This window comes from Syngnathoides biaculeatus, chromosome 4 (assembly GCF_019802595.1).
Source record: "Syngnathoides biaculeatus isolate LvHL_M chromosome 4, ASM1980259v1, whole genome shotgun sequence".
In the NCBI taxonomy this organism is placed as follows: Eukaryota; Metazoa; Chordata; class Actinopteri; order Syngnathiformes; family Syngnathidae; genus Syngnathoides; species Syngnathoides biaculeatus.
Genome location: NC_084643.1, coordinates 35,341,195 through 35,355,284, shown reverse-complemented (window position 1 = coordinate 35,355,284; position 14,090 = coordinate 35,341,195). Strand labels below are relative to the sequence as shown.

Here is a 14,090-nt window from a genome sequence, read left to right as displayed (position 1 = left end):
GGCCTCTTCTGACGTGTCACTGCACATGTCCACATAATGGCGTTTTCTAGCAAGCGGCCCTCCAATTTGCCATCTGTCACTTGCTTTCCCAACAGCAGTCGTGGCAATGTGCAACCCACATCATTAGATTTGGAGCGGCTGACTGCTTGAAAAGTAGATCTTGGGGCAAAAAAGTGTGGGCACCCCTGTCTAATTTGAAATCCCAACATAGGCTCGTGTGCCCTTTTTAAAACTGTAACCCTTGTTAAACCGTAACTCTTCCTTTAAAGGAAAATTTGCTCAAAAACCTTTGCTCAAAATCACAAACCTGTCTTGAAATTTAAACTCTTGGTTTGAAACCATATATGCATAACCCTTCTGCACGGAAGCATTACAGAGATTCATTTTTAACAAAACAGGCTGACTGAAATGTATGTAATTTAAATATTTTCACACAACATTATCTAAAAAAAAAACACACACACACAGCCTTTCTGCATTTGACGTGAAAAATTCACTAGATGTTGGGAACAACCCAAGAAATAAATAAGAATAAAAGAAGAACAAATATCCATCCATTTTCTGAGCTGCTTGTCCTCACAAGGCTAGCAGGAGTGCTGGAGCCCATTCCAGGTATCTTCAGGCAGGAAGCGGGGAACACCCTGAACTGGTTGCCAGCCAATTGCAGGGCAAAAAGAAACCAACAACCATTTGGACACCGAAGGGCAATTTAGAGTCTCCAATCAGGAGGAAACTGGAGTGCCTGGAGAAAAGCCACGCAGGCACAGGGAGAACATGCAAACTCCACACAGGAGGGGTTGAAACCCCAGTTCTCTAAACTGTGAGGCTAATGCCACTGCACTGCAAAAAAAAAAAATAAATAAAATTGAAATCAAGTTGTGAATAATAATGTTAAATGTCACCCGGCAAAGATATTGAACAGGCCAACTGGGATTTATTTAATACTTTATACAAAAGCCTTTGTTTGTGATGATAGCTTCAAGATGCCTCCTGTATGGAAGAACTTGGGAGGAACTCCCATGCTTTATTCTGGTGTGACTTCCACCCATTCCTCCAAACAAGCAGTCTTCAAATCTTGATGGTTCCATGGGGTTCTTTTATGGACCTTGAGTTTCAGTTCTTTCCATAGATTTTCAGTTGGATTCAGGTCAGGTGATTGGCTACGCAATTGTAGTATTTTAATTTTTGTTCTTTGAAACCAATTGAGAGTTTCTTGGCAGGATGTTTTGGATCATTATCCTTCTGAAATGTTCACCATCATTTCATTTTCCTCATCCTTGTAGATTTTTGTCCCCCAGCAGATTTTTGTCAGTTTTTTCAGCCAGTAGATGTTCCGACAGGGCCACCACAACTTGGCTGACAGGTGACCACCTAAAAAGAATTCATGTCTGATCCCGTCAAGCTTCTTTCAACACTTTCAATTATTTCTTAATGTTGGAAAATAGCAAAACATGGGGGTTGACCAATAGTATCAATTTGTGACAAAATATGAACTTTACCATTTTTGGATTTACAATATTTGCCCCTGACAGTGACTATACAGAAAAGATATATTCTTTCGTCTGGTTACGAATGCTTTTGAGGTCTTGAAATCGGGCAAAAAAGCCTCTTCTTGTGTATTCCTTTTATAGGAAATATTAAAGTGTGTGTTCTTATGTGTGTGTGGGTGCGCATGTGTGCGCTAAGCTGCAGGAAGTTGATTAACCACTTAAAGAACTTTTCCCTCAATTGTCTGTCAGGTTTTTTTTTTTTTGGCCCTTTAATGAGTCACTTCTGAAAAAGTATTAATTCACAATGTTAGCGTAAGAACTAGAGTTAATTTTGAATGGTATTATCTATATTCCCCCTTCAGGAGAAAATGGAAATATAAGTAGGAGGAGGGTGGTGTACGCGTGATGTACTTGGCAAGACTTGAATCAATACGTATAAAAATAACAACAAGAATTAGAACAATCATGACATTGTTTTGCTTCTTGTGTCTTCAGTCCAAATAAACTCGAGTCTGTAGAGGCATTTCATGTTTGCACATGCACGCACACATGCATGCACGTCCAAGTAGAAATGTTTGAAGCAGATAGGCTGTTAATGGTACCCTAACTTTGTTCTGCACCCTTAATTTAAATCTTTCCTCCTGTTAAAACCCCACCTTTGAAACTGTAATCTTGTCATGAAAACCTCATTCAAATTATTGTTCACTTGAAACTCAAATTAGAAACCTTAATTAAAAACTCTTATCTTTGCTCGAAACCCTAACCCTGTCTTTAAATCACAATCTGAGACACTAACCAATCTCGAAACCCTCAACTTGCTTTGAAACCGTAATTTAAAAACCTGATCTTTGCTTCAAACCCTAATTAGAAACCCCAATCTCTTCTTGAAACCTTTCTTTGGGACACTAACCAAATTTAAAACCCTAATCTTGGAGTTAAAGCAAAATTAGAAACACAAACCCTGTTTTTATATCCTTACCTGGTCCTGAAACCTAAATATAAGATTGTAACCCTGTCTTTAAATGTTAATTTGTAAATCTAACCTTGCTTTGAAACGCTAATTTAAAACACAGTCAAATTTGCATTAGCATCAGCATTGACTAGCCTGTGTTTTGTGGGTATGCGCAGGGTGTGGTTCCAGTCAGGAATCAGCTTCCTAGCGGTGAATCCCAGTGACGTGGTGGCCTGGGAGATCAAACAGGAAATGGCGCCTGGTGGAGGATCGTTGGCCGTCATGTGCCAGAGGAAGATGTCGTCAACTGCCACCGGCAGGTAGGATTCTTGACTGATTATTTATTCCATTGTGTTACTTATTGTTGGAAATGTGCTGCTTAGTGTTATAGATGATGTCGTGGTACATTTGCCTTTTGGTATTGGCAACGTAGGTTCAGTTACCACTCAGTGACGGTGTGAATGTGATGTGTAAATAATTGTCTGTGTCTATATGTGCCCTCCCACTGACAGGTGACCAGTTCAGGTTGTAGTCCGCCTTTCACTGGAAGTCAATTGTTATAGACTCCCATGCACAATAGTTCTGGACAGTAGCTCTTGACTTGCTTTCTTCTGCTGTCCCCCGCAGGATATTTTGATGCAAACGGAGTATGACGTGTGTCAAAGTTGCACTTTATATTTGAGCATATCATCGTTGTAATTTCTTCATTACATATTAAGAAACAAAGGGACCGTCTTTCTCCACAAAGGGGAATTCCTCTGTCCATTCTGGCTGAAAACTGTGGTACTCCTCATCTCTTTTTCTTTTAGTGATCATTGTCAAAATCATTTCCACAATTAATTTCTACCCGATCTGCGTTCCACCCTCCTGCGCCAGCCCACATCGAATTCCATTTGGACAGCAAACTACGGCGACCCCACTAGGATAAGCTGTTTCCACCTCATTTTGGTTGCCTACGCTACAGTAATAACATTTACAGCATATCGTTATGAGGGCTCTGTGAGCCATATGCAACAATCAGAAGAGCCAGATATGGGTTGCGAGCCATGGCTTCCTGAACCCTGTTTTAGAGTCAGATATTCTATTCGATCCCTTGTCATGCAGGATATCGTCCTGACAATTGAAAACAGACACACGTTCAGATGCACACACTCACAAAAGCAACAAAACAGTTACAGATTCTTAATTATTAGAATTGACAACTGAAGGTAGGAGTGAAGCACATGCACTCATGGACACGTACGCACACACAAACCCAATGAGTGCGATTGTGTGGGCTGGCTGGCTAATTAAAAGGATGTGATGGGTATTAATCTCTAATGAGATATTAGCACATTTTTTTATGAATGAGTGTGGGAATTCATCACACGCTTCCACTCCTGCTCCGAACAAATCATTTGCTTCACAGCGACTTGTGTTTCAGCACAATGGAGCCACCAGGTGCTAATCCCTAATCCATCCATCCATCCATCCATCCATCCATCCATCTTCTTAGCCGTTTATCCTCACGAGGATCTCGGGAGTACTGGAGCTCATCTTAGCTGTCATCGGGCAGGAGGCCGGGTACACCCTGAACTGGTTGCCAGCCAGTCGCAGAGGGAAGCAGACAACAGTCATTTATTTATGTAATTGAAGGATTTTAATCATGTAAAACACATGATATTACCTTGTGTATGAAATGTGGTATACCAAAAAATTTGATTTGATTTGTTTGAAACATTATACCTGACTTGAACCCCAATTTGAAACTTTGACATTTGCCTGAAACTGTCACCCTGTCTTGAAACTCAAATCCAAAACCTTGACACTTGTTTGAAACACAAAAACAAGTGTAAAACAATAATTAGAAACTTTGACATTTTCTGGAAATCAAAATTTGAAACCTTAAAACATGTTCGAAACCCTGAATGGATTGCATCTCTGACCCTGGCATGAAACCCTTGCTTGAAACTGTATTCCTGGTTTGAAAACCCAATAGGAAACCCCAAAACTTCGTTGAAATCCAAATTTCATCAAATTACCTAGCCGTGATGTGGTTTGAAATGACTTATTTGACAATTTGGTCTATTTTTTACAACTGGAATGTTGATTCCATTCACATATACGTGAATAGTACCCCTAAAACGCCCATATATACACACATGCACATGTACATAAAGAGTGTTTCCATCTTGCGTGAATAAGTTATGATAAATCCATGTAAGATTTATGAAACGTATGACAGGACGAAATGAATAAGCCATGTATGTATGAGACTAACATTGGTTTTGGGGAATATTACAACAATACTGTATATGCAGGTTGCCCTCATATTGATGGGAGTCAAACAAACAAAGCCTTATTCATGCTGTTCAAATTGCAGGAGGGTCCAGAAGGGAAACACTGAATCCATCAGGTTTAATTGTACCAAGGCACATTCCTTGGTGGATGGCGATAGCGTCTTTTTACGCTTCCAGATACCTACCAGAAGTCTCTCTAAAAAAAATGCAGAGGCAGAGAAACCAGGGTGGTTAGTTATCGATTGAGAACAATGGTCCATATTTACTTATTCCACCATATCCATATCACCATTCGTCACCTACTTCAAGCCAAAGGGGGAAAAAAACCCTCTCCTCAAATATCAAACCACACTAGTATGGAAGGTGGATAATTATTTCCATCTCCAACTGCACTGCCTCACTGATAGTCACTGAAACCCCAAGCCTCTTCTTGGTCTACTGTTGCACATACATTCATGATCATAATTAATCCCTCCCACATATAAATACTTTTATTCAAACATATTTCCAGTAGAACTGGCAACTGAGTTATTTCTTTATTTTTTACTCAAATAGCTGTGGCTGTATTAGAATTATATGTTCAACTTAATCAGATAAACACCTTCCCTTAAGTGATGAACAATTAAAACAGAGCCAAATCCTACTTATAATATCCATCTTCTTAGCCACTTATTCTCACAACGTTTGCGGGGACTGCTGGAGCCTATCTCAGCTTTCATCGTGCAGAGGCAGGTAGACCCTGAAGTGGTTGCCAGCCAATCGCAAAGCACATAGAGACAAACAGCTGCACTCACAATCACACCTAGGGGCAATTGTCCAATTAATGCATGTTTTTGGGATGTGGAAGGAAACCGGAGTGCCCGAAGAAGACCCCCGCAGGCACGGGGAGAACATGCAAACTCCACGCAGGCGGGTCCGGGATTGAACCCGGGACCTCTGAACTGTGAGGCCAATGCTTTCCATCTGACCCACCGTGACACCTTACTTATAATAATAATACAACAAATATTGACAGCCTAATTCATTACTGAAATTATCAAGTAATAAATATGTTATAGAGCTGAACAGTATGCACGGTTAATTTTATCCCATTACATAATGCACCGAAATATCTGTACAGCAGTAATGTTGATATAATATTAAATAATAATATATATATAAAAAAGTGAATCTCTCTAAGTTGGCACATCTACAGTCGTAGACATAAATTATTCATTTGAATAATTATTGGCATAATAATTTCATCTGGTGGCTTTTGGTTTTTGGCCTTGGGTTTCTCATCTTTAGTATTTTGGTTTCAGAATTTTCATTTTGGTGCCTCACTAATTTTGCAATCATTATATTTTGAAATACCTTTCGGGAAAAGTAATTTATTTCTTTGAGATAGTTATAATTGTTAAATAAATGAATGTTTTCGTTTGATCTGGTCTAGTTTCAAAAGTTTATTAACTTTATTACAGTAAATATTGAGTCATATCAAACATCAACATTATGGAGGGGAAAAAACAAGTGATATCAAATTCAGGCCATATCACCAAGCACCACTGTGGTGTCTGTCCCCCTGAATAATGAAATACCTCTCCCCAAAAAATATCAAAATGCATACGAATGACAAATGTCTTCCTCGATGAGACCATTATTTAAATAGAAGTCCGCGGAATTCCTGGAAATCCACTAAATATTTTTGCATTTCCTCAAATAGCAGCCATGTCCCAATTAGCAACAATATGCATTGTTTATTTTAACAAAAACCTCTCTCAAGATAACAAAATATTATGCCGAAGAAACAAGTGGGCAGTTTATTTGAAATAAACTGTGCCAGATTATTAATAGTCAGTAAAATAAAACCAATCATTTAGTTTTATTTTTCCGCACACATTCATGTTCGTAATAATAAACTCCCCCCACAAATGGACACCTTCATGAAAATTGACTCTTGGGAACCGAGTGTTCCCATATTTACAGACCCATGTAGTGACTAAATCTGATATTCGTCGCCACGTGCATCATTCACATGAAAAAAATAAACACCTCTCGCAAAATATCAATATATAACAGTGAGGAAAAAAATGCGGGAAATGTGTTCCACCTTAAACTGAGCCATATTACTCTTAAGATTATTACTTAGTCATATATATTCAATGGTCTTTCTCCAAATATATATGTATAATATATGTATTTGTACTGATAATAAATGTCTCCCTCAACTAGAAATAGGTTCTATTCAATTATCCACACATTTATGCAAATAAATACATTACATACAAGTCACAGCCCCTTTCTCCATACGAGCCGGTCCCCCGGTAGTCCCGAGCTTTGAACCGCGTCGCTTAATTACTACTCTCTGGTTGGTGGGGCCTTCGCTAGCTTAGCATCATTCTGTCACTCGGTTCAATGACCTCGACCACCTGGGCACACTCCATTACACACGCGGGGAAAAAGAGTCTCTTCACAAATATCCACGCAGTAAACATGCACTTTTTTGTAGGCCATGCTTTAAATAACCCTCGCATCAGACCATCTCGTCGTGCTGGTACCACATTCCTCAACGCCTCGCTCCCAATGTCCCTCACCCTGTTAAACACCCCCCGGGAACAGGGCATCACGGCATGTGGCAGCTAATTAAGGTGACCTATGCGGTATCCACCATGTTTCCACCACCATCCTTGGATGAGCGAGGTTTCTCGCAAGCCGATCTAACTAATGCTCGTCTGTCCCACGAAGGCTCAAGGTTTAAAAAGACGATTCCACATCTGTCATTTCATCCTTTTGTTTTGCACTGGTACATATACATTCGTGTGTATTTTTAATAAACGCCTCCCTCATATAGATGTCTTTATTGAAGTCGACACCCGGTGTGCAGGGCAATTTAATAAATTTTTCTGTTGTTCTTCTGAAAACCAAACTATGACCGAGTCTTAATTATTCGAAAAGTCTGTAGTTCACTTGAACAAATAAGTTCTTCTTCTCTTATCCTATCCAAATATGGGAGGGAAGACAGAAGCATTTTGTTCCACGTTCAACTGTGCCGCATTGTTGTAAATATTGTTTACTCAAATAAGCTCAATGGTTGACAGCTGGGATTGGCTGCGGCACTCCCATAACCCGCGTGAGGATAAGCAGCTCAAAAAATGGATGGATGGAAGGATGAAATGGAATGATTATTGATAATCAAAAAAAATGGTATGCAAATAGTCTCTACCCCCACATAGGAATTCATACAATAGTAATAATAAATGCCTTTCTTAAATATCTCAACACGACAACAAGGAAACAATCGTGTGATGCGTTTCATCTTTAACTAGGCAGAATACTGATTGGAACCAAGAATAAAATGTGCAAATAGTCTCCATCCTCACATGTGGATGTATACTATTAAAATAAATGCTTCCCTTAAATATCACAATGTGACTGAGAGAAATTAATGAGACAATTATTTCTTTCTTTAAATAGACCTCATTATTGATCGTTACCAAAAATAGAATAATATGCAAATTGTCTTTACCCCCTGTGCACAACAGTAAGTATTACTACAGTAAACACCACCCTCAAATCAATTCCCTGTTCTGTGTCCCTGTTCACTTCTTTCTCATCTTTCTTGTGTCCTGTTTTTTCATTTCTTTTCCTTTTTTTTTTTTTGCTCTGTTCTTGAGCTTATTCGCTGGAGAGGTCCCACGGTTGCTGTTTAATTGATTCTTTTCATCACGTTAATCAAAAAGCCGAGCTCTGGCATCCTTGAGTGGAGAGTGCCACGGCACGCATGAACGCTGGCCGGCAAACAAGCCCGGGCTCTCACGGCCTCTCCCGGGACGGGGCCTGACTAAAAGGCTAAAAAGGGGAAAACTGGTAAAAAGAGCGGAAAAAACAAACAAACTTAGAGCTCTGAGCTAGAGGGCAGTGGCGGCAGAGGATGTCACGACACTATAGATTTTCCAGTAGAAGACAAGCATAGCCCTTTATAATTATGTTTGTAATCATCCATCCATCCATTTATTTTCCATTCCACTTATCCTCCTGAGGTATCCTGGAGCCTATCCCTGCTCACTCTGAACTGGTCGCCAGCCAATCCCAGAGCACATATAAACAAAGAACCATTACCACTCTCATTCACACCTACAGGCAGTTTAGAGTTTTCCATTAACCAACCAAGCAAGTTTTGGGAATGTAGGAGGACGACCGACATTCATTTTTAGCTTTCCCATACAGTTATGATTATTTTTTTTTTATTCTTTAATGCTAGAGTTGAGCAACATTTAAACTTAAGAGATTCCAGTTCCTCTTTCGATTCCAATTCTCTGTTCTGATTCTTTCAAAAAAATTTGCATGGTTTAGAAAAAGGGATTGTTCAAATTATTAGCATCGATTTTCTTAGCAGCCCAGAGCAGACACTAAAATGAACATTTGACACGGGGTTCTTTTCAACCAGTATCAACGTCAAATCCATAAACTAAAAGTCAATATGTGTGCAACTAACAGAACAAATTTTCATGTTTCAGCTAAAAATTTATTATAGGATTGTCGAAATGGATATTTGCCACTATTTTATCACGTCAAATGGTTTATATGTGTGAGTTTTAACTTGTTTTGTGTTAAGGATACAGCCTTTTATTTTGAAGGGTATGCACCTGAACTCAGTATTTGGGCATGCATACCTTGACGGAAGACTTGTGAAAACAAAAACAAAATGAGACGGCATTAAAAAGTGTCATGAACGAAACCAAATACTATGTAAAATGTTCATTCCTGAACGAACCCATTGATGAGGCACAATGTTAGTGTTTGTGATATTGTGAGACGTTTATGTGAAATTTGTCCCAATATATTGTGATTATAAACTAGCTAGATTTAGCTTAGTGGTAAGCTTGAAATGGAAATTGTTGTACTTTGTTTCCAGAATGGTAAAATAATTCACATTTTATTTTTATATCAGTCATCAGCCCTAACGTTGGTTTTAAGACTGAAAAAAATAAACACTAAAGTCAATCAGTGCAAGAATGTAACTCACTGTTGAACTTTTTACCTGCCTCAATGTTGGCATAGACAAATTTTATTGTTTCCTACTCATCCAATTTAATTTTGCTCAAGTTTCGCTCAACGTAGGCTGAGGCTCGGAGTGGCAGGGAGTACGTCAGACTTCTACACATTGCCAAAGCCTCCTTTACACTACATAGTCTCATTCCAAGTGCTGGACTGGGGGAAATGGTCATCTATTTAAACAAACTCAAGAAACGCATTTGTTTGTCGCCACTGTTGGACGCAACCACATCTTTTTGTGTGTTCTTCTTCGTTGGTTTTCACCACGTTCTTCTTTGGTATCGGCAGACTGTAGGCATTTTAACTAAGAACTGAAATGTTTAAAATTTGAACAATTCTGGGAGAACCGGAATCGTAGTCCTGGTTCCAATTTCTTGATTCTTGATGGCTGTCTGTCTGTTTGAGTAGCAGCATACAACGCAAATCCTATATTAGCATTTGCAAATATCCGTATCTTAGACACAAATCAGCAGATTTGAGAAAAGTTGGGGTCTAATTTAGTTTTTTTCTGTTCGTTAGGAACAGGAAAGATCTGTAGTAGTGGTAAAATCAGTAGATGTGGCAGAATTCATCACCAAGATTACAATCTGTGAATTTGTAAACAGATGGAAATCAACAGATAAAATGTTTCTTTTTTCTCGAGAAGTAAGATGAAGTAGTAATATTGTAAGCAGTAATAGTATACCATGCGCAGGGTTTGTTTGCTCATCCTAAATGAACATTCGCATCTGTGGCATCAAACTACAACTTACCCTCTGAAAGCAATATTGCTTTGTATATCATGCACTACTACCTGATGCCAGGAAATTTTCCCTGATTGTTACTGCAGCATGTCATTGACTGTCTTGACTTTTGATATTTTTAGTGACAAGCGGATCAAATCTGTCGCGCTACGAGAAGCTGTAGCATTAGAGGCATTTCAACATAAGATGTAAAGTTAGCAGCATATCACGCATTTTGCCTTTATTTTTCAGTGGGTTTGTCGACTTTTTGGGTCTACTCTTGTTGTTTTGTTGTCTTCCTGACTTAAGTGTCAGCCTTTTATGCACTTTCTTGACAACAGCAGTTCATTTCCTTGATTACAAAAGTCAGCCCCCGTGTAGCCGTCACTTTATGGTGGGTGGTGTCAGTAAAATGTGGCGTTTGGGGCTGTTCCACACACCTGTGCTTATGTAACATTCTTGTCCCGTTTTCGTCATCGCCGCCCCTCACCCTCCTCCCTCCCTGGACGTCACCCCGTCATCCCTCCCTCTATTTCTATTTCATTTCTCATTCATTTTTTGCTGTTTATACGCAGTCTCACTCATTATCTATTTCCATCTCTGCTCCGCTCTCCTAACAAGCCGCTTCCTGTCTGTCTGGCGCATCTGTTGATTACCTAATTGCCTCACAAACACACACACACACATGAAAAAAGATGGATGAGGCTACATTACATATCTTCTGTTTGCAATCAGTAGCCTTGTAAGATTTACATTCGTTTTAATATCTATTTTTATACGCAAACGATAAAGTGGAAAAAAAGAATAAAGTCTGATGAGATTTGCCGAAGTCTCATGCACAGAGACGTATTGACTTCCATTTGGTCGTGTTCTTAATTTTGCTCTTTCCTCCCACTAGTCGCCAAACCATAAAAAGAAAAGAAAGAGAAAAAGTAAAAACTGCTGAATTCTCAAGACAATGTAATCAGGGGACGTACAGTGGTGCCTTGAGATATGAAATTAATTCATTCCACACATGTGCTCGTAACTCAAAACACGTGTATCTCATCCTTCCCTCTAGAAATGAAAGGCTATGCTATTAAACTGTTCCATGCCCCCCCCCCCAAAAAAAAAAAAGAAATGAGGAATGGCACTCTATAAAATTGTGTTCAATTACACTATAGAATACTTACATAATTATACATGTCAAGATAAGCAGTGTTTGACTTTTTTTAAAAAATTCAATTCAATAAACATAGTGCTGCTCCATCTGGTGTGTGGGGCTTGGCCACCTGGAGCCATTATAATCCATCCATCCATCCATCCATCTATTCTCTGGACTGCTTATCCTCAGTAGTGTTGTGGATGTGCTGGTGCCTATCTAAGATAACTTTGATGAGAGGCTGAGTACACTCTGAAGTGGTTGCGGATTAATATACAGCACATGGACAAGCCTTAGCTCCTTGGCAAGCTGTAGTAATATTAGTTGTTCTTCATAGAAGATAAAGAATATATGCCTTTGAATATTGTTATATCTGTCTGCATGTAGTGTTTTATTGTGAGTTCAAATATCTATTGATTAAAGGGTTAGAACACCACAACATAGATTCTGTTCATTAAATATTTTGTGTTAGTATTAATCTAGTAGGCTTTAAGGTAACGCTCTGGGGTCGCATAAAATACATTATTTGTAATTCTCGTTTTGTTTTATGATTAGTTTTGCAGTAAACTTAATCTGAGAGTGTCAATAAATAGCTTGAATTCTCTTATTTTGATCTGTTGTTTACGACATGCCAAATTGTGAAGTGATTTGAGTTGAATATTTGAACATTGTTACATATTTTCTGAATATTTTGTGCTGTTCTAATGTTTTGTTTTTAATATTCCTAACTGGGCAGCATGATGGGGCAGCTGTAGAGTCTTGGCCCTGCAGTTCTGAAGACCGGGATTCAAATCCCAGCCCTCTCTGTGTGGAGTTTGCATGTTCTCCCCGTGCCTGCATGGCTTTTCTCAAGGCACTTCAGTTTCCTTCCACATCCCCAAAACATGCAACATTAATTGGACACTCTAAATTGTCCCTAGGTGTGATTGTGATTGCGGCTGTTGTCTGTCTCCATGTGCCCTGCGATTGGCTGGCAATCAGTTCTGCTTTTTTTTTTTAAATCTAACTTGAATTGTTATTAATTTGTAACTATTTTCATCTTTTCCAAATAATTTTATTTTTATAAGTGTTTTCTTATTTATAGCAATACTTGGAATTGCTAACCCTTCTGTGGTGACACCCCCCAAAAAGAAACTAAAAGCGTTTTTTAATATTTTTTGGTATTATCTCCACTTAGATTTCATGTTGTTTTTCTGTGATAATGCTGTCTATTATATTCATTATTTTTTCCATGCCAAAAAGAAAAAAATATACCTTAAAAAACAAAGAAAAAGTTATATGTGTAGAAAAATTTGTGCTACATTTTCCTTGCTCTTAAAAAGCTAATTGGAGCTTTTACCATCTTTTCTTTGACATGTTTTAAGGTGTCGTAAAAGCTTACTAATTGATTTGGAATGCGCTGATAAAATTGGTCAAAGCATCTAGCGCTGGCTTCAACACGAAGTTTGCGGACAATGCATGAAATCTAGCTTTTTCAGGATGCAGGAGGCTAGTCTGGGGGCTTGCCACCCATGTGGGTCGCCCATTAAACATGCTGACTGATGCATTCCATTTTAGCCTTTTGGACCGCTATTGACTTTTTGAAAGCGGGTGCGGTGCAAACTGTCGGTGATTAACGGCGTGATTATGTTTGCCAGGATGCCCATTAGCTTCTACACACACACCCCCACACACACACACACAGGTGGCCCTCTAAGTGTGTGTGTGTGTGTGTGTAGATGGCACAAATGCTCCTGAGACTAATTATCAGTCAGGTGTGTCATCTTGCGTTTATTTGGGCCGCTAGGGCGCTAACAAGCATTTGCGCTGCTTTTTTCCCCCCTTACCCCTTCTGTTTTTTTCTTGTGTTTTGCCATCTGTCTGCCGTCTTTCCTCTGTGGCTATGGCGTCGGATGAGAACGTGGCAGAGAGCAAAGTGGTTGGGTGAGGGTGGTGGAGTAGGAAAGATGTGGCACCGCGCATTCAGATGAGGAGGGAACAGAGGTTGTGTTTTGCTCATGTCAGAGCAAACAAAAGAGGCCAAGAGCAGCGTGAGTAACATGAATAAGCAACAAGTCTCACGTCAACAACGTTTAAAAGGAGTCGATTTACTCATGCTTGTTGCACATCTGCCATTCTCTCTTGTGGTCTTTCGCAAAACGTTTTGAATTCTTCTGTCCAATATTTTATTGTTCCTGTAAAGTTGTTATTTTAAGGACCAGTAATGTTATACACTTTTAAGATTTTAAATGTATACCTTGGTATTTTAAGGAAGATATTTCATTTAAGTTTAAGGTCAATATTTCAATTACATACTTTTGGGTTGATATTTTTGATTATTGATATCTAATCTTTTTTATTTGTAATTCTATATTATACATATTATTTCATTATTATTATTACTATCTATTTAAATATATATATATAATATTTATTGCATTTTTCTTACTTTTATTTTTCTGCTCTTTTTTATATTTTTTTCCATTTTCTTTG

General features: G+C 38.8%; 1 protein-coding gene across 1 annotated transcript in view; it reads left to right on the top strand.

Moving 5' to 3' along the window:
- The window catches only part of si:dkey-215k6.1 (transmembrane protein 132B), a 211,976-nt gene that overhangs the window by 113,789 nt on the left and 84,097 nt on the right, over positions 1 to 14,090 (top strand). Inside the window, exon 4 of the mRNA XM_061818285.1 lies at positions 2,619 to 2,762. Coding sequence (XP_061674269.1) covers positions 2,619 to 2,762 — 144 coding nt within the window. The remainder of the gene's footprint in view (positions 1 to 2,618; positions 2,763 to 14,090) is intronic.